At 44.4% G+C, this 21914-nt stretch overlaps 1 protein-coding gene across 2 annotated transcripts; it reads right to left on the bottom strand.

Annotated features, from left to right (window-relative positions):
- Window positions 1-349: 349 nt before the first annotated feature.
- LOC142258820 (uncharacterized) lies at window positions 350-17720 on the bottom strand. Of its 2 annotated transcripts, none has more exons than XR_012727877.1 (2): window positions 17625-17720; window positions 350-421 (listed from the first exon to the last, which is right to left on the bottom strand). XR_012727877.1 is itself a non-coding variant. In XM_075331410.1 (2 exons), exon 2 carries the CDS (start codon window positions 12695-12697, stop codon window positions 11909-11911), a length of 789 nt encoding a protein of 262 aa, XP_075187525.1. In that variant the 5' UTR covers window positions 12698-12927; window positions 17625-17720; the 3' UTR covers window positions 8205-11908. The 2 variants fall into 2 exon arrangements, 1 of the variants encoding a protein (XP_075187525.1); XM_075331410.1 differs by lacking the exon at window positions 350-421 and adding an exon at window positions 8205-12927.
- Between the last annotated feature and the right edge of the window lie 4194 nt (window positions 17721-21914).

Raw genomic sequence — 21914 nt, 5'->3', positions numbered from 1 at the left:
ATTGCAGCCCTTAGAGTCCCTTGTCCAATTACTTTTGGTCCCTTGAAAAAGAGGAGGCTATGCATTACAGAGCTATGATTCCTAAACCCTTTCTCCGATTTGGATGTGAAAACTCTCATATTGCAGCTGGGAGTGTGCACTTTCAGCCCATATTATATATATAATTGTATTTCTGAACATGTTTTTGTAAACAGCTAAAATAACAAAACTTGTGTCACTGTCCAAATATTTCTGGCCCTGACTGTATATTATATTGCACAATAAAAAAGGTATATATACAGATATTGCAGGAAAGTCTTTTGATAAACAAGATCTTCAATATAGGTCCTCTTGTGCTGAACGATAGACATCCACTCAACTCCAGATGGAAAGAAACCCGGCAACCGCTCTAAAATCCGGTCAATGATTGGAAAAAGGTAAACTACAATAAGAAATAGAAAAGTTAAAATCAAAGAAGACCATACCAAGTCGCCCCATGGTCATAATGACAGTTTATAAGAAAAAATATTAGAATACAGATAAAAATAATAAAAGCACCATGTTAAAAGATAGTGGTCAGGATAATAGGTCTAGTTCCACAGATAACAAGATTAAGATATAAGACCAGGACACCTCATTGGTTGGAATGTAGAAATGATCCAAAGCTAATAGTCTCATTGAGACCCCTAGGATATATAAAAATAAAAAAAATAAAAAAATCTTTATTTTTATATAGCGCTAACATATTCCGCATCGCTTTACATACATCAGGAACACTGTCCCCATTGGGGCTCACAATCTAAATTCCCTATCAGTATGTTTTTGGAGTGTGGGAGGAAATCGGAGAACCCAGAGAAAACCCGCGCAAACACGGGGAGAACATATAAACTCCTTGCAGATGTTGTCCTTGGTGGGATTCGAACCCAGGACCCCAGCGCTGCAAGGCTGCAGTGCTAACCACTGAGCCACCATATGGTATCCAATAGCAAGTGGCGTACCGTCCATAGAGGCAGACCACGCGGCTGCTACGGGGCCCGTGACCTAAAGGGGCCCGGAGCGGCTTCCCACGGTGTGTGCACTTTTACTTTCAATCATTGCGAGCATGGGTGGCTGCCCCGGGCCGTGACCAAGCAGCTGATTTAGGGGGTGGGGGGGCCCGCACTATGTGAATAGCTGCAGGAACCAACAGAGGAGCAGACTCACCCACACTGCACAGCGCGACCCCTGCTGTAGAGGGGGGAGTGGCCAGGCAGCGTCTTCTATCAGTCAGATAACTGTGAGAGCAGCCAGGAGGAGAACAGCCAATCAGGAGAGGGGTGGAGCTTGTTCAGCACAGCCGCCGGGAAAAATGAAAATGAAAGCTAAACAGTGCCGGAGAATCAGCACAGACCTGGTAAGAAGACGACAGAACAGAAGAAGCTGAGACCTGACAAGAAGATAACAGAGCAGAATAAAAGCAGAGCAAGGAGAGACAACAGAGCAGAATAAGCACAGACCTGACAAGAAGACAACAGAGCAGAATAAAAGCAGAGCAAGGAGGGACAACACAGCAGAATAAACACAGACCTGACAAGAAGATAGCAGAGCAGAATAAAAGCAGAGCAAGGAGAGACAACAGAGCAGAATAAGCACAAACCTGACAAGAAGACAACAGAGCAGAATAAAAGCAGAGCAAGGAGGGACAACAGAGCAGAATAAGCACAGACCTGACAAGAAGATAGCAGAGCAGAATAAAAGCAGAGCAAGGAGAGACAACAGAGCAGAATAAGCACAAACCTGACAAGAAGACAACAGAGCAGAATAAAAGCAGAGCAAGGAGGGACAACAGAGCAGAATAAGCACAGACCTGACAAGAAGATAGCAGAGCAGAATAAAAGCAGAGCAAGGAGAGACAACAGAGCAGAATAAGCACAGACCTGACAAGAAGATAACAGAGCAGAATAAAAGCAGAGCAAGGAGAGACAACAGAGCAGAATAAACACAGACCTGACAAGAAAATAACAGAGCAGAATAAAAGCAGAGCAAGGAGAGACAACAGAGCAGAATAAGCACAGACCTGACAAGATGATAACAGAGCAGAATCAAAGCAGAGCAAGGAGAGACAACAGAGCAGAATAAGCACAGACCTGACAAGAAGATAACAGAGCAGAATCAAAGCAGAGCAAGGAGAGACAACAGAGCAGAATAAGCACAAACCTGACAAGAAGATAACAGAGCAGAATAAAAGCAGAGCAAGGAGAGACCACAGAGCAGAATAAGCACAGACCTGACAAGAAGATAACAGAGCAGAATAAAAGCAGAGCAAGGAGAGACAACAGAGCAGAATAAGCACAGACCTGACAAGAAGATAACAGAGCAGAATCAAAGCAGAGCAAGGAGAGACCACAGAGCAGAATAAGCACAGACCTGACAAGAAGATAACAGAGCAGAATAAAAGCAGAGCAAGGAGAGACAACAGAGCAGAATAAGCACATACCTGACAAGAAGATAACAGAGCAGAATAAAAGCAGAGCAAGGAGAGACAACAGAGCAGAATAAGCACAGATCTGACAAGCAGATAACAGAGCAGAATAAAAGCAGAGCAAGGAGAGACAACAGAGCAGAATAAGCAGAGCTAAGCAAACAAGAAAAAGCTGAGAACAGAAGCACCAGAGAGAAAAAGCAGATGACAGGATCAGAACAGCACAGCCAGGAGGAGCCACAGGAAGTAGAGGCAGAAGCCACTGACATCATCTCTCCCAGCACTGGAGCAGGTGAGTATAATAATGTACAAATGTCTGCCTTAGGCTGCTTTCACACCTCCGTATTTTCCTGTGCGGCACAATCTGGTGCTTTGCAGAAAAACCGCAACCGTTTTTTTTTTGCCGCCGGTTGCGGTTTTTTTGCATAGACTTACATTAGTGCCGTATTGTGCCGCATGGGCTTGCGTTCCATCCGGTTTTTGACGCATGCGGCAGATTTAGCCGATGCGGCGGCCGGATGGAACGTTGCCTGGCATATTTTTTTGCCCAGCAAAAAAAAACCGCATCGCGCCGTATTTGGCCGATGCGGCTTGATTGGCAATGCATGCCTATGGACGCCGCATGCGGTTTTTTCCACTGCACATGCTCAGTAGCCTGCCGCAAGTGGCAAAAAACGGACGGGCCGCATGTCAAAAACTTATGCAAAGGATGCGGTTTTGTCGCCGCATCCGTTGCATAGGTTTTAGAGCCGGATTGGCCGCCTCTGCTAAAACCGGAGGTGTGAAAGCAGCCTAACACTACAGAAACTGCCCTGTGCTGTGCCATCCCTATGTGTAATATCTGTACTAAAAGGTACATGGTGTACAAGGTGTACCATCCACAAGCGCAAAGTAAATGCTCTGTGCAGCGCTGTGCGCAGAACATGAAGCAGAACCAATGTACCAGATGTGGTGCTGCATAGGGGGTATTAGAGTAGAAGGGAACCCCAATGTATCACTACAATAAGCGTGGGGCTTCCCTCCTACTCTGATACCCCCTCTGCAGCACCACATCTGGTATATTGACTCTGCTTCATGCTCTGTTGCACAGTGCTGGTATATTGGCTTTGCTTCATGCTCTGTTGCACAGCGCTGGTATATTGGCTCTTCTTCATGCTCTGTTGCACAGAGCATTTACTTGCTGACGTTTCCCTTTTACTCTAATAGTCGTTTACAGCACCTATATCAGGCTCATCAGGCCTGCTTTATGCTTTACTGCACAGATAATTTATCCCAGTCCTCTACCCCCTTCTCTTAGCCTGGCACATGTATATTTCTGTTCTTTTTGGCGTATTTTTGCACTTGATATAGAAGGGTTAATAGTTTCTCTATTTCTTCATTAAAGATATTTTATTGTTATTAGTAAGTATATCTGATGGTAGTTCATAGTCATGGAGCCTACGGAATAAGAGACAGGCTCAAGGATTATTATTGTCTCTCAATGTTCTTCTTATCTTCTTCTTATCTCATATGCATGACTCTACATTTTTGTTTTGCTAAAAGAAAAGGTCATATGAGCAACTTGTAAAGTCCAGCTAGAAGCCTTTTTTGCAATATCACACTGATCTGTAAATGTTATAAATAAACTGTAACTTGGCTAAATAAACAGAAAATTGATCATGCTCACATGAATGCAGGTCTTTTTCTCCGAGCGCTCGATCTTGATTAGGTCTGAAGAGGCCTAATTCAGAGGACCTCACTGGTGATCCCATAAGCTGACTTGTGACAAAACAGAACAGCTACAACACACTCGCCCCATATCTATATCTGTACAGGGATTGATAGTTCCTGGGTCAGTGGATCATCATACTGAGTATAGGATCCTATGTATTACTTTTTTCGTTATTAGATTGGATCATATGGATGCCCTGACATGTTAGCAGTGAGCTATAATAGCCTGTAATTAAGCAATACGTATGACTCTGTGCTGGCTGTGTAGCACGACGCATATTTAATCTATGTATTGTTATTGTGCATTATTGTTTATGGGCCTATTATAAGAGTGGGTTATTATAAGTGCCTTATCTGATATACTGGGTTTGCTTCATGCGCTGTTGCACAGCATATTCAGGGCTATCTGACAGTCTTCTCTTCTATACTAATCCTTCTGCAGTGCCCATATCTGGTTTAGTACAGAATAAGTTGAATTTAGTTATACGCACTGTATGTCTCTGTGCTAGCTGTGTGGCACTGCACATACTTATTCCATGTTTTGAATTATTATGCGCATTAACTGTATATGGGTATTGCATTACAGTAGGTTATCACACTTTTGCGGATGTTGTCATTTGGGATTTGTTCATGCTTTTTAAAGGGAACCTGTCACCAGATTTGGGGCCTATAAGCTGCGGCCACCACCAGTGAGCTCTTATATACACAGCATTCTAACATGCTGTATATAAGAGCCCATGTCGCTGTGTAGAACATAAAAATGACTTTATAATACTCACCTAAGGGGTCGGTGCGGTGCAGATCGGTCGGACGGGTGTCTCTGTACTCGGGTACCAGCGCCTCCTGTTTCGGCCATCTTTGTCCTTCTTCTGAAGCCTGGGTGCATGACGCATCCTACGTCATCCACAATAGCCGGCATTGAGGTCTTGCGCAAGGCCTCAGTGCCAGCTAGTGTGGAAGATGTAGGACGTGTCATGCACCCAGGCTTTAGAAGAAGGAGGACAAAGATGGCCGAAAGACAAGGTACCAGAGAACGGAGACACCCGTCCGACCGATCTGCACCGCACCAACCCCTTAGGCGAGTGGTAGGTAATATAAAGTGATTTTTATGTTCTACACAGCGGCCTGGGCTCTTTTATATGAAGCATGTTAGAATGCTGTATATAAGAGCCTACTGGTGGTGGCTGCAGCTTATAGGCCCCAAATTTGGTGACAGATTCCCTTTAAATAATTTTATTATGTGTTTTTACTGTCCTTTTGGATTTAATAAAGATTGTTATATTTATATCTAGCATTTCCATTTTCTGCTGTGGCATCCATTATGTGTGAGCATTTTTCTTCTTCTGTTTTGGTCATATTGTGATCATGTTTTATTGATTTTTGTCTGGGTGTGCACCCCTTTTTTGTATATACAGTAGAACCTCGGTTTACGAGTAACTTGGTGTGCGAGTATTTCGCTATACGAGCAAAGCTTGCTGTAAATTTGTAACGCAGTTTAAGAACAAGCTTTGCTATTCGAGCAAATACTCACCACACACACTTCTAGTTCTGTACTTTAACCACGCTCTGACCCGCTCTTGCAGTCCGCACAAACATGCACAAACACACGCGCACACACACACACACATTATGCTCTCCTTACCTTCCATTCTATCGCCGGTCTCATGAATCTTGTAGTTCGCCGGTACAAGATGTGTATCGGGTAACCATCGTGACGATGGAGAAACTTCCGCTGTCAGCCGCTTCTCAAAGGCAGCGCGCTGGCCAATCAGAGGCAAGTGGCTCATGCCTTTGACGTCAGCACTCTGGCAGCGGAAGATCCGGCATCGATCGCAATGGTTACCCGATACACAGCCTGTACCCGTGAACTGAAAGAACCAGGAGGCCGGTGATGGAATGGAAGGTAAGGTGAGAATAATATGTGTGTGTTTGTACGTGTGTGGAATGGCATAATAGGCGACCAGGATGGGACATTGAACAAGTTATGGAAGGAATTGTCTGCATTGCAATGATTTCCTGTGGGAAATATTGCTTTGCTGAACGAGTAATTTGGTTTAAAAGCACAGTCCCAGAACGAATTGTTCTCGTAAACCAAGGTTCCATTGTATATTATTTCTGTACTGTGACATCACTGTGTGTATTATTCCTGGGGATTTGTGGTGTGAACCCACAGGTCTTGGTGCAGTGGGCTTTGCTCAGTAACAGAATGGTGGTTATATTCAGACTCAATGTGGTGATATTTGGTCATGGTGTGGCAGCATTATTTTGCAATGTATAGTAGTATTATGCGGTGCTCAGCGAGCGTCAGGCCCTGCGGTGCTCAGCAAGCGTCAGACCCTGCGGTGCTCAGCGAGCGTCAGGCCCTGCGGTGCTCTGTGAGCGTCAGGCGCTGCGGTGCTCTGCGAGCGTCAGGCCCTGCGGTGCTCTGCGAGTGTCAGGCCCTGCGGTGCTCTGCGAGTGTCAGGCCCTGCGGTGCTCTGCGAGTGTCAGGCCCTGCGGTGCTCTGCGATGTCAGGGGCTTTGGTGCTCTGCGAGTGTCAGGTGCTGTGGTGCTCTGCGAGTGTCAGGCCCTGCGGTGCTCTGCGAGTGTCAGGAGCTGTGGTGCTCTGCGAGTGTCAGGTGCTGTGGTGCTCTGCGAGTGTCAGGTGCTGTGGTGCCTGCAAGTGTCAGGCGCTGTGGTGCTCTGCGAGTGTCAGGCGCTGTGGTGCTCTGCGAGTGTCAGATGCTGTGGTGCTCTGCGAGTGTCAGGCCCTGCGGTGCTCTGCGAGTGTCAGGCCCTGCGGTGCTCTGCGAGTGTCAGGCCCTGCGGTGCTCTGCGAGTGTCAGGCCCTGCGGTGCTCTGCTAGTGTCAGGGGCTGTGGTGCTCTGTGAGTGTCAGGCGCTGTGGTGCTCTGCGAGTGTCAGACGCTGTGGTGCTCTGCGAGTGTCAGGTGCTGTGGTGCTCTGCGAGTGTCAGGCGCTGTGGTGCTCTGTGAGTGTCAGGCGCTGTGGTGCTTTATGAGCATCAGGCGTCACACACAGTCACAAAACAGGACAGGCACACAGCACGGCCCAGACTGGTGCTCTGCAGACGGAGCCGCGCCCAGTTATAGTCTATTTACTGGACTGGTAGATGTGTAGCCTGGCTAGGATAAAGATTAATTCATAATGTGTATATATGTCCCCAATAACTTGTATGCCCACCACTGGCCCCTAGTAACTTGTATGTTCCCCCCCAGCAACATATATGCTGTTTATTATGTTAATATTTTATTGTATTTTTTTTAATGGGGGGGCCCCATTCAGACTTTTGCTATGGGGCCCCATGATTTCTATGTACGCCCCTGGAGGTGTCATTCATTTGTATGAACCCCCTGTTCTAATAACCGGTCCACTACTGTCACCCCCAACCTTTAACCTGCTGGGGGCCAAAAGATTGCGAAGTGTTGGTGCTCTTCTAAACGTAAGTGCAGGAAACCTGGGAAGCATTTTACCCAATATTGGGTCATTAGTCCAAATGGCCCAGTGTTTTTGTAAAATGTTCCTTATTTTTATGCTGTCAGAACAATAAGTAGTGACAAAATTGTTACTGTGGGAATAATCACAATCAGACAGTTTTGTTTTGTATGTAATTAAAGCCCCCTGCTTCAATTTGCTAGAATCAACAAAAGCTTTGATTAGCATTTTGGGATATTGCTTGTCCAAAAATCTCTCAGAATGGATCTTGGACTGTTTCACAAAATCAGTGTGCAGGGTACAATTTTTTCTTATTCGCTTAAACTGATTGGATGGTATGTTGCGCATCCATTTATAGTAGTGCCCAATATTATAGTGAACATAACTGTTTACATTGACCTTTTTAAAAAACGTTTTGGTCAGAATGCAATTCCCATCGTGGAAAATGGTGAGATCGAGGAAGTCTACACTAGTATTGCTCAAGATTGGTGTCTTGCTAAATTCTCCTAAAAAGGGGGCTGAAAGCTTGTACTTACGAAGCGCTCACTGATATCCTAATCAGGCATGAATAGTAAGATTCTTTATAGCAAGATACTATTTATTTTAATAGCACATGAATAGTCAATGGTACATAGGCATTAGAACTACTTTATAATCATAGAATCTTATACAATAACAGAAATATGCATCAACATTACCGTTTATGTTGTAGCAATCCTTTCTCATCGGAGGGACTCGATTAGTGATAAGGAAACAACATGGCAATTGCATCACAGGAACAGTGCGTCCACTTAAGCGTCCTGGAAATGTCCCTAATCATTAAGCGAGTCCTGTCTTTTTATAGGAAAATTTGTAGTCGTGTGCAAATGCAGTATTGCAATTGTGACCAGCATGTGACAGCTGAGTCATGTTCATGTAACTTGACCACAAGCTGCTGTGGGCACCAGTAGCTTCCTGCACATTTCCTGCACATTTAGCCAGTTGACAACTGGCCGACCACAGTTTCCTGGAGATATTGCAAGGAGCCGTGAATTTTACATGCCGGTTTCCTTGCACCTGTTGTCAACTAACCACGAATTTCCTAACTGTGGAACTGTAGATGTTACTTCCTGATAATCGTGGTTATGCTTAAGATCTGTTTGACACGTATTCTTCATCATGGTAAAAATGGGTCAGCCAGAGGACATCTCTCTTTGATACTGAATAATTGATGGATCAAATAATATCTTGGATGACTATCTTTTGATTATGATCCCTATCTAAATCACACTCATTCTTCAGTCATATCACATTGGTATCACAATTGGTGACAATTTTAGGCCCCAATTGTTATCTATTGCAGACATGAAAATATCGATATTATTGGCAGAGTAGTCCCAAATAATAAAAAAGGTCATCAATGTACCATTTATATAGCACAATGTGACCTTATAAATCATTGTTATAGATAAAAATGGCCTCGAAGGTGGCCATAAACAAATTTGCACAAGTAGGTGCCACCTTCAAGCCCATTGCGGTCCTAAGTGTCTGTTGATACATGTTATGTCTGTTGGTACATGTTATCCTTGAATGTGAAGTAATTATTATGTAGAATGAATGACATGCCTTGCAAAATAAACTGTTTCTGTATTGGAGGAATCCTGTCATCCGTTTCCAGAAAAAAATCAAAACATAATAAACCCAAATTGTGGGGAATATTAGAATAGAGAACAGAGACATCCAGAGAGATGAAAACAAAAGAATCTTTCCATGGAATGTCATTAACCAAACCTATAAGTTGGGTAGAATCCCTTAGATAGCTGTCCATTCTATTAACATGGGGTTGCATTATAAAGTCGATTTATGACGCTAAATTGGATGTTAAGGAACCGATACCTGAGATTATCGGACGACCCGAGGGTTTGGATAAATTTTTGTGTATTGTTGGCAGATGGTAGAAATGTGCCATAGCAGGGTTAACTAACGTGAGGAATTTTTCTCTGTCTTGTTTAAAATATTAGAGGCAATGGCTCATTTAATAATGTTGTTATATTCTAAAACAGCTAGTTGATAATCCTTTTGTGTCGCCCGCCGGTAATTCATGGGATCGGATAGGATTCTGAAAGCCTCTGCTATTTAGTCTGATTTATTCTGTAGGACATCCCCCCTTTTATTCGCTGGTCTGATGATATCATTATTCCCTATTAGAGTTTAATGCCCTCTTTTCAGATCTGGATAAGTTATAAGGAATATTTCCGCATTGGCTTTTTAACAGGTTGAAATCCTGAAGCACCATTTCACAGAATGTGTGTAAATTGTGTCCTTTACTTTCCGTTGGATAAAAATTAGAGGTCCATCTAAGGTCAGTGTGTAAGAATTGATCAGTGACCGAATCACCTAAAAGTGCACTATTGGATGTCGCCCTACCTGCCATAATGGTGTAGTGTCTCTGCACAGTCAATTTTCTAATAAATAGCTGTAGATCGGTAAATAAATCAAGTTCCTTTATATTAAAAGTGGGACAAAAAGAAAAGCCCTTATTAAGTAAAGAAATTTCAGTAGTAGTAGGTGTATAATCTGAAAGATGAAATATATTATTTGTCTTATTTAAGCATCCAGCAGATAAACTTTTTTCCCTTTTTTTGCTTTGTTTTGGCTCCAGTTCTGGTCCCTCTGTAACGCTTTTTCTCTTTTTACCGACTTTGGAGTTAGATAATTGGTTATCACATTGTTCTGACTGGGGATGACCTTGGGTAAAAAAAGCACCAAAGCTGCAGCATTAGTGGAATTATCAATAGTGATAAGTTTATTATGATCAGGTAGTGTAGAGGATGAACCAGGGGTTGCAGTAAAATCCTATATATTATCATGAATGGTGAGATCAAGCAAATCAAATGAAGTATTGTTACATGTATTAGATACTAGAGGGTTAGTATATGTATCAGATGCCAGAGGGTTAAGGCCCAGTCACACACAACGACTTCCCAGCGATCCCGAAAACGATGCAACCTGATAGGGATCGCAGGTAAGTCACTGGGAGGTCGCAGGTGAGATGTCACACAGTCAGATCTTACCAACGATGAGGAACAATACAGGTCGCAGTAGCGACCTGTATAACGATCTCAGCAGTCACTGTGACCCTGTCACACAATGTCAAACACAGCGATGTGTCCTGCCCAGCAGGACATCGCCTTTGAAGAAAATGGCCTGGACCATTCTGCAACGACTAGAGATCTCACAGCAGGGGCCTGATCGCTGGTAGGTGTCACACATAACAAGATTGCTAACGGGATTGCTAATGCGTCACGGAAACCGTGACTCAGCTGCGATCTCGTTATGTGTGAAAGTACTTTTAGATACAGAGTCAACTATTCCAATCTCCTTAAAGGAATTAGCTGCCATCAAAGAAACCACAGATCTCTCTTTCCTCAATTTATCAACTTGCGTCTGAATGATAGCCAAATACTGTTGTGTATCAGTGTTCAATTTGTCTGTATTGGTATCAAAAACCTTATTAACATCCAAGGACAGAGTATTTGCCCCCATAAGTGTTGTTCTAGTAGTTATAAGAGCAATAGAAGAAATGTGTACTTTAATAACCTCAATAGAAGAAGGAAGAGATGAGTATTTCTCAAGGACTGTAGGGGGGTAGTGGTCCATACAGGAGGGGTCGCTTGGACAATGTTTTGTGAACTATTGTCTCCAACACTGGCTAGCAATGGAGAAGACACACTAGGATCAGCAGAATGTGATCTAATGCTACTGAATTGCTGAAACCTATATCTTATATCTACTGTTGGTGAAACCCCTTGTGTGGTTAGAACCACTCACGGTGGAGCCTTTTCACACAGGCTTCTCCCCTATGTGAATTTTGTGATGTCTAACAAGGTCTGGTTTCTGAATAAAACATTTTCCACACTCTGAACATGAAAATGGCTTGTCCCGTGTGTGAAATCTTTGATGCCCAACAAGTTCTGATTTCCGAATAAAACATTTCCCACACTCTGAACATGAAAATGGCTTCTCCCGTGTGTGAATTTTCTGATGCGAAACAAGGTTTGATTTCTGGCTAAAACCTTTCCCACATTCTGAACATGAAAATGGCTTGTCCCCGGTGTGAAATCTTTGATGCCCAACAAATTCTGATTTCCGAATAAAACATTTCCCACACTCTAAACATGAAAATGGTTTCTCTCCTGTGTGAGATCTTTGATGCATAACAAGTTCTGATTTCCAAATAAAACATTTCCAACAGTCTGAACATGAAAATGGCTTCTCCCCTGTGTGAGATCTTTGATGCCTAACAACATTTGATTTCTGGTTGAAACATTTCCCACACTCTGATCATGAAAATGACTTCTCCCGTGTGTGAATTTTCTGATGTCTATCAAGGTCTGATTTCCGACTAAAACCTTTCCCACACTCTGAACATGAAAATGGTTTCTCACCTGTGTGAGATCTTTGATGCACAACAAGATCTGATTTCTGGTTGAAACATTTCCCACTCTCTGAACATGAAAATGGCTTCTCCCGTGTGTGAATTTTCTGATGTCTAACAAGGTCTGATTTCTGACTAAAACCTTTCCCACACTCTGAACATGAAAATGGTTTCTCACCTGTGTGAGATCTTTGATGCATAACAAGATTTGATTTCTGGTTGAAACATTTCCCACACTCTGAACATGAAAATGGCTTTTCACGTGTGTGAATTTTCTGATGCAAAACAAGGTTTGATTTCTGACTAAAATCTTTCCCACACTCTGAACATGAAAATAGCTTCTCTCCTGTGTGAGATCTTTGATGCCTAACAAGATCTGATTTCTGGTTGAAACATTTCCCACATTCTGAACATGAAAATGGCTTCTCCCCTGTGTGAAATCTTTGATGCCGGACAAGTTCTGATTTCCAATTAAAACAATTCCCACACTCTGAACATGAAAATAGCTTCTTCCCAGTCTGATATTTTTGATAATCAATAAGGTTTGATTTTCGAGCAAAACATTTCTCACATTGAGGAGATGAAAACGGATTTTCATGGGTCTGAACTTTTTGAAGGTTAACAAGATGTGATTTCTTGGTAAAACATTTCCCACATTTTGAACATGAAAATGGTTTTTCCTTTGTATGAGCCATTTCATGTTCCACATCCCTTCCGTAAGTTTTCTTTTGCTGACAATTCTGTGATAAATCGGAATTTTGAACTTGTTTGAAAACATCAGATGATAGAGCTTTCCTAGGAAGGACTGGAGGTATATCTGGGACAACAGCATGCTCTTCATATGCATCACGTGTGATACTTTCAGCATCTGTTATAAATTCTGAAGATATAAGATTTCCATCTGAACTCCCAATACAGTCATCGGCTAAAAATAAACACAATATTATTATTTTTTAAAGATATTATCTTGAAAGTACATTTACTTTTTTAAACCAGAACCTCATAAATTAAATTAGGAAAAAATGTATTCTGATTGTGTTGTCCAATTTCGACATCTTAAGGCCAATTTACACGCTTTGATTTATCTGACGATATGTCGTCGGGGTTACAGTTTTCGTGACGCACTTTCGTCATTGTTAGCGACGTCGTTGCGTGTGACACCTACGTGCGACTCCGAAAGATTGTAAATAGGGTAAAAAAAATCGTTGATCGTTGACACATCGTTCAGTTTCAAAATATTGTTTGTCGTTTGGAACGCAGTAGACATATTGCAACGTTTGACACCCTGCCAATGACGAATAACATCCACATGACCGCCTTGGTCAAACAATATATTTCTGAACGATGTAGCGTTGTTTGTGAGATGTGTACGTGTGACCGCTACTAAACGACCTATGTGCGATCTCGGCAAATCGTAACAACATTCTGGGTGTGTCACATCGCTAACGAGATCGCTAGCGATGTCGTTGTGTGTAAAGCAGCCTTAAGAGTTACATCTTTGTTAAGTTCTCTGTAATGTGCTACAGTAAATAATCTGATTGATTGTCACAATGTGATTGCAGGATAATGAGGGATAGGGGGCTCCTATACTGTCCCTCACCCTAGGGGACCCTAAGCTATTCCTAACCTGTGGATTACCTCTGAAAATGGAGACGCCAGAGTCCCATACCTTACTATTCTCCTGACCAGATCAAATCTGTTATCCCCCTCGGGAGAGAAGGGGCAGTAGTATGATGGAAACACAGATTAAGACAGATGGGAAACACAGATTAGGACAGACATGACATATTGCAAACTCACAGAAATAAACAGTGAGAGACTAAAGAGAAAAGCAAGAGCAGGAAGGCAGCGATAAAAAGAGAACAACAACAGCTCACAGCAATAATGCACAACAACTATCTGTAAGTCTGGATCACAACACCTAACCAGACCAGTATAGGTAAATTATAGCTGGCATTAATGAAACAGCCTAGCCAGCATATATAGAAGGGGAGCAAATGATACTTTCTCCTCTACAGCATGTGATCAAAGACATTAACAAGAAGCCTACCAGAGAATAACTCTTGCTAGATTGCCCAAACATGTGGTTCAACGCCTGTGTCTCCCTACACTGCTCATGGACTTCAGAGAAGTTAACATGTAGAGTACTAGAATCTATAATTTCCACAGATCCTGACACCACCATGACAGTTGGCAAAACCTGCAAAAATCTCCTTGTAACATTGATCCACAGCATAGACAATTTAAACAGATTTTTTTCGAAGACTAATATACACCGTGTGCAGAATTATTAGTCAAATTGTATTTTAGAGGTTTTTTATTATTGATCAACAACTATGTTTTCAATCAACTCAAAAGACTCAAATATGAAAGCTTAAAGTTTTTGGAAGTTGGAGTGTTTTTTTTTAGATTTGGCTATCTTAGGAGGATATCTGTTTGTGTAGGTAACTATTACTGTGCAGAATTATTAGGCAACTTAATAAAAACCAAATATATTCCCATCTCACGTGTTTATTTTCACAAGGTAAACCAATAACAAATAATATAACTGCACAAAATTTAGAAATAAACATTTTTGACATGCAAAAACAAAACCCCAAAAAATTAGTGACCAATTTAGCCACCTTTCTTATGATGACACTCAACAGCCTACCATCCATAGATTCTGTCAGTTGCTTGATCTGTTTTCGATCAACAGTGCGTGCAGCAGTCACCACAGCCACCAGACACTGTTCTGAGAGGTGAACCGTTTTCCCTCCCTGTAGATCTCACATTTTATGAGGGACCACAGGTTCTCTATGGGGTTCAGATCAGGTGAACAAGGTGGTCATGTTATTATTTTTTCATCTTTTAGACCTTTACTGGCCAGCCACGCCGTGGAGTAGTTTGATGCATGTGATGGAGCATTGTACTGCATGAAAATCATGTTTTTCTTGAAAAGATACCGACTTAATCCTGTACCTCTGCTTGAAGAAGTTGTCTTCCAGAAACTGGCAGTAGGTCTGGGAGTTGAACTTCACTCCATCCTCAACCCAAAAAGGTCCCACAAGTTCATCTTTGATGATACCAGCCCATACCAGTACCCCACCTCCACCTTGCTGGCATCTGAGTGGAGCTCTCTCCCCTTTACTTATCCAGCCTCTGGCCCATCAAGACTCACTCTCATTTCATCAGTCCATAAAACCTTTGAAAAATCAGTCTGAAGATATTTCCCAGTCTTGACATTTTATCTTATGTTTCTTGTTCAAAAGTAGTCGTTTTTCAGCATTCCTTACCTTGGCCATGTCCCTGAGTATGGCACACCTTGTGCCTCTTGATACTCCAGTAACGCTGCAGCTCTGAAATATGGCCAAACTGGTGGCAAATGGCATCATGGCAGCTTCATGCTCGAGTTCCCTCAATTCATGGGCAGTTATTTTGCGCCTTTTTTGCCCAACACACTTCTTGCGACCCTGTTGGCTATTTGCCATGAAACACTTGATTGTTCGGTGATCACGCTTCAAAAGTTTGGCAATTTCAAGACTGCTGCATCCCTCTGCAAGACATCTCACAATTTTGGACATTTCAGAGCCCGTCAAATCTCTTTTCTGACCCATTTTGCCTAAAGCGGGCTTTACACGCTACGATATCGCTAATGCGAACTCGTTGGGGTCACGGAATTCGTGACGCACATCCGGCCGCATTAGCGATGCCGTTGCGTGTGACATCGATAAGCGATTTTGCATCGTTGCAAAAACGTGCAAAATCGCTAATCGGCGACACGGGGGTCCATTCTCAAATCTCGTTACTGCAGCAGTAACGACATTGTTCCTCGTTCCTGCGGCAGCACACATCGCTGCGTGTGACGCCGCAGGAGCGAGGAAGCTCTCCCTACCTGCCTCCCGGCCGCTATGCGGAAGAAAGGAGGTGGGCGGGATGTTGCGTCCCGCTCATCTCCGCCCCTCCGCTGCTATTGGGTGGCGTTTCAGTGACGTTTCAGTGACGTCGCTGTGACGCCGCACGGACCGCCCCCTTAGAAAGGAGGCGGTTCGCCGGTCACAGCGACGTCGCCGGACAGGTAAGTATGTGTGACGGCTGTGGGCGATGTTGTGCGGCACGGGCAGCGATATGCCCGTGTCGCGCAACAGATGGGGGCGGGTACCCACACTAGCGATATCGGGACCGATATCGCAGTGTGTAAAGTAGCCTTTAGGAAAGGAAGTTGCGGAATAAGTAAGCACACATTATATAGGATGTTGATGTCATTACACCACACCCCTCCTCATTACAGAGATGCACATCACCTGATTTACTTAATTGGTAGTTGGCTCTCAACCTATACAGCTTGGAGTAGGACAACGTCTACACAAAAGTATCATGTGATCAAAATACTCATTTGCCTAATAATTCTGCACACAGTGTAATAGTTACAGACAGATGCCGGATATTTAATAGGGACTGGACTGTAAAATTGAATGCCTATCCTTAAGCGGGCTTTACACGCTACGATATTGCTAGCAATTGCTAGCGATATCGTACGCAAAAGCACCCGCCCCTGTCGTACGTGCGATTTCGTGTGATCGCTGCCGCAGCGAACATTATCGCTACGGCAGCGTTACACGCACTTATCTGGTCGGCGTCGTCGCTGTGACTGCTGAACAATCCCTCCCTCAAGGGGGAGGGACGTTCGGCATCACAGTGACGTCACCGCGACGTCACTAAGCGGATGGCCAATCAAAGCGGAGGGGCAGAGATGAGCGGGACGTAACATCCCACCCAACTCCTTCCTTCCGCATTGCGGCCGGCGGCAGGTAAGGAAACGTTCCTCGCTCCTGCGGTGTCACACACAGCGATGTGTGCTGCCGCACGAGTGACGAACCACATCGATAATCAACCATTACCGATTTTTGGTTTTGGGATGACCTCTCCGTGGTGAACGATTTTCACCATTTTTGAGGTTGCTTAAGGTCGCTGGTCAGTGTCACACGCTGCGATATCGTTAATGACGCCGTATGTGCATCACTAACAACGCGACCCCGACGATAAAACATTATCGATATCGTAGCGTGTAAAGCCCCCTTTAGGCTTTGTAACCAAAAGCAGTAGCTTAACACCCTTCTTCTGGCCAACCTACAAGTGTCGCACAATTCCAATTTGCTCTCCCTTTTTCCTAATGCCAGCCTGTGTCCTATTCAGTTTAGACTCCTGCAATTAAGAGACCTTTGGTTCCATCATGTCACATGACTTTGAAGTCATTAAAGGTTTTTAAACAATCAACCTCAGAATACAACTGATGGGGTCCCTAAGAGAGTGGAGTTCTTGAGAAATTGTGCAGTTTGACTCCTCCCGACACTGGCCCTGATTGTAACTAGGGTTTTTATGAGTAGGGCTCATATTTCAAGCATTCCCCAAAAATCCCATAAAATCATGCTATGGCTTATTTTGGGTTTTGGGTTTTTTTTTCGGGGAAACAGGGTATTCATGAACCCTCTGCAGGTCTTTAAGTTGCCTTCATAACAACATAGAGAAGGCACTAGAAACAAACAGAAGGAAAGACAATACAGTTGAAAAAAAACCAGAGCAGAAAACCTAAAAATGTAACACAAAATTAGTGCAGAAAGTACATGAGTAGATATCTCTTACTGGATAGAGCTGGAGGAAACACATCCTGAAGAACATCGGGGTCTTCTTGTTTACAGTCCTGTGGGAGAAGAGGACGGGGACATCTCTCTGGTGTTGTCCTCTTACTGGATAGAACTGGAGGAGACACATACAGGGACTGAATTCATTCCTTACATACAGATAATTATAGGCCGTGTGTATTTAGTCCTGTCTATTACCTGGTGATGTGAGGGGCTGGGGAACCGCCATCATGACGTCCTTGTACAGATCTTTGTGTCCTTCTAAATACTCCCACTCCTCCATGGAGAAATAGACGGTGACGTCCTGACACCTTATAGGAACCTGACACATACAATGATACCGTCACCCCCGATCCCTTGATAGCGTTACTGTATAATGTCCCAGCATTCCCAGCAGTGTCACCTCTCCAGTCAGCAGCTCAATCATCTTGTAGGTGAGTTCTAGGATCTTCTGGTCATTGATGTCCTCATGTATCGGGGGGTGAGGTGGAGGCCCCGTGATTGGGCTCAGGGGTCTTCCCCATCCCTCAGACACAGGGGCCTGACAGCGCTCACTAGAGGTCTTCTTCACTACTGTGTAATCCTGGTTATGGAGAGACACAGTAATAAATCTCACTCCAGACATTTCCAGAGTCCTCACCTCTCCAGTTCTGTCCATCTGTTATTCCCATAGATAAGAATGATGTAATGTGACGTCATCAGAATCTCTCACCTCTCCAGTAAGCCGGAAGAGGATCTCTAGGGTGAGGTGTAATATCCTCTCCGCCATCTTGTCCCTGTCCATATCCATCCTTCACGGGGCACTCAGAAGAATTCTCTTATATAGAAGATCTCCACTGAGAGGATCCGATATTGTAGGGACCTGAATGGGGAGAAGATGACGATGTAACATCATAAATAATCCACTGTAATAATACAATTACTGGAGAGAATAAGGGGAAACATATAATGAGAACATTCTGGGGGAACATTATACTGTGGGGGGCAGAAAGGGGCCGAGGACTGAGGGCAGAAAGGGGCCGAGGGCAGAAAGGGACCGAGGACTGAGGGCAGAAAGGGGCCGAGGACTGAGGGCAGAAAGGGACCGAGGACCGAGGGCAGAAAGGGGCCGGGGACTGAGGGCAGAAAGGAGCCGAGGACTGAGGGCAGAAAGGGGCCGAGGACTGAGGGCGGAAAGGGGCCGAGGACTGAGGGCAGACGGGTTTCCTCACTTCCGGCCTCTCATAGTTGGGGTGTCTGTATCTATCAGAGGAAAAGCAACAAAAACCTCATTATTCATAGAAATCAGCGAGAGAAAAACACCAAGAAAGTGTCAGAGCTGAATGGGTTAATGCCGCCTGTCCCAGTAATGGGGAATCTCCACACACCTCCACCTGCAGAGCCGCACACTAGATATATGGCTGCTCTGTGCTTACAGGACCTGTGATGATGTCACATGGAGGGGAGGAGTCAGGGTCACATGATCAGCTCCTCAGTGTATGCAGGACTCTGGATGAGGTGATGCTTATGTGTGGGGTCAGGAGTAGACATGGTGTTTGTAGTGAACCCGGACTTTACAAAAAAAATTAGTTTTCGGAGTTTGGGTGCCTTATCAATGTGACCACTGGAGGGAGCAGCGCTGTGCTCTGTGCTCTGTGCTCGGATATACTCGGCGCTCGGTGTTCGGATATACTCGGTGCTCGGCGCTCAGATATACTCGGTGCTCGGCGCTCAGATATACTCGGTGCTGAGTGCTCGGCCCACTGGGAGTCGCTTGCAGTGTTTGAATGTCTCACATTATATATCAAAAAGCAAATAAGAGGCTAAAACATAACTTTTAATAAAAGTATAGAAGAGACCTAATACTGAGGCCAATGTAACCATAAGCATCCCCGACTACTATCAGGATATAAGGCGTAGACCACGCCACACAAGAGACAGCCCCTCAGGGCTGCCACAAATATAACAAACTAAACAAACAAAAAACAAAAAAAAGAAAAAATATATAGATTGTGTTTCCACGTGTTATCCACGCCGTATATCCTGATAGCAGTCTGCTTATGGTTACATTGGCCTAATTATTAGGTCTTTCACATACTTTTATTAAAAGTTACATTTTTGCCTCTTATTTTCTTTTTCATATTTATTCATAAGTGGCATTGAACACATTTGCTCAATTCTATTATATAAAGTGGAGAGTAAAATTAGAGAACAACAATTTCCTAAACGTTGCGGTCATTGTGTCGTCCTATGTGATTATATACCCTGTTTCCCCGGAAATAAGACATTGTCTTATAATAATTTTTGCTACCAAAAATGCACTGATCTTATATTCAGGGGATGTCTTATTTTTCCATGAAGAAATATTCACAATTATTGATGAACAAAAAACCCTGAAACTTTATTATATGCTGTACAGTAGTTATCACAAACCAGCAGAACCAGACAAACCGTGAATCCTATCAAGAATGTTTTACTGCCATTACTTCCATGTACAACAATCTATGGCACATTTATTGATCACAATATTTAACATCACAATGCAAGATGTATTCAGTGACAGTCATGTCATCATCTTCTGGAACATCATCGAAACAATCCAAACTTTCAATTCTTTGGTGAATTTCTTGTGACTCCATTTCTTTCAGAATCATTGGCCTAAATCTCTCATGTTTGGCAATAGCATTGTCCTTAAATGAGCTCCTCTTGTCCAGGTAGCTGCTCGTAGTGCATTTGCAATGCAACTGTCCGTGATTTTGTCCCATGAACTTTTCACCCAAGTCACAACCTCTTGCAGTTTAGGCTTCACAAAGTTTCCACGCTGATATCTCTCCATTCTGTTTTCAATGTAGTCATTGATTTCCATGCGCAAATTGTCCTTGAATGGCTTGTTTACTGCAATATCCAGAGTCTGGAGATAGGCCGCCATTCCTGCGGGAATCATTATCTGATCTACGTTTCTGTCATGAAGAAATGTCTTCATATCTTTAGTGCAATGTGTGCTGGCTTCATCCCAGACTAGCAGACCTCTATGGCTCCCTCGCATAACAAGTGGCAGCATTAAGTCGACCCACTTCCTTATAAGTGCTTGTGTGGCACCCTGGACTAGCCAGGTAGCCACAGACAGAACACACACACACCCCCACCTCCCAGACAGTTACATTAGTCAGACAAAAACCCTTGTTGCCTCCCTCCAGGGTCTGATGTCCACACCAGGTGGGGCGGAGCCAGGCGGTTGGCCCCACCCACCGAGGAGTTTACAGGCCTGGAGGCGGGAAAAGGAGCAGATCAGTTTTGGAGGTGAAAGTGAGAGGTCACGAACTGCCTGTGCCTGGATAGGAGCCCAGGTACTGACAGCAAGGTTGGCAGACGGTGGTGGCCGTCTGCAGGAGTTGGCGGATCTCTACGGAACCGTAGGACCGGGGTTGGGCGGTGGCCCACCGGTACCGAACCGGGGAGCGGAGTGAAGTTAAGCACACAGGCAGGGCCATCGGACCACGACCAGGCTTGGAGCCGCCGCCAACGGTCAAATCCGAGTGTGACCGGAACCCCAGGGGTTTCCTAACAACCAAGTCCCGACAGAAGGCAACAGTCCACACCGTGAGGATATACAGCCATCGCCACAGGCTAGAGATCCAAGGGCCAGCGCCTGCGGGCAAAAGGGCTCCTACGGTACCTATACGCCGGGGAGCAGACTACCGTTGGGAAACCATCGGAGTCAACGCAGTTTACACAGGTGCAGGGAAAGACAGACACCATCAGCCATCCGGGGAGAGCACAACAACACTGCAGCCGGCTGTGGGACCCGTCCATCCGGCCGTTTGGTTTACCAGAGACTTTGTGACTTTCTGTCTGAGTGAGTACCCCAGTGCCATCCGGCACCACACCGCGCTGTCCCTGCAACCCTGCACCTCACCAACCCTGCCTCCCCGTCACACCACCGGGCCCCGGGACCACCAACCCCTACCCACAGAGGGGGAGAACAACATCCCAACTGCTCCCTACCATCGCTCCCGGGATCCGCTGTCACCAGCAGCGGTGGTGCCCATCTTCATCACAACCCGTGGGTGGTGTCACGGACTAAATCCCCAAACAAACCACCCCCCCTTTTCACTCACGGGCGAGGAGCGCTGCTCGAGTCAGTCCCCGGATCCGGCCCACCGCTCAAGCCACACTTGCAGGGCCCAGGCTTTTTCAGTTTCAAGAATAAATATGCCTGAAACACGTTCAATCTTATCCTTCTTGCCCTTAGAAATTAATAAAGGTGGGACTTTAGTGCCATCCAGATGAATTGCCAATATGCAGGTAACAC

The sequence above is a fragment of the Anomaloglossus baeobatrachus genome (genome assembly GCF_048569485.1).
Source record: "Anomaloglossus baeobatrachus isolate aAnoBae1 chromosome 5 unlocalized genomic scaffold, aAnoBae1.hap1 SUPER_5_unloc_12, whole genome shotgun sequence".
NCBI lineage: Eukaryota > Metazoa > Chordata > Amphibia > Anura > Aromobatidae > Anomaloglossus > Anomaloglossus baeobatrachus.
The sequence above is the reverse complement of the archived record's forward strand: the minus strand, read 5'-3'. Positions and strand labels throughout refer to the sequence as shown.

What these genes read in the sequence shown, in the direction of transcription:
- LOC142258820 (XM_075331410.1), bottom strand. Translation starts at nt 12,697, where the DNA reads ATGGCTCATACAAAGGAAAAACCATTTTCATGTTCAAAATGTGGGAAA.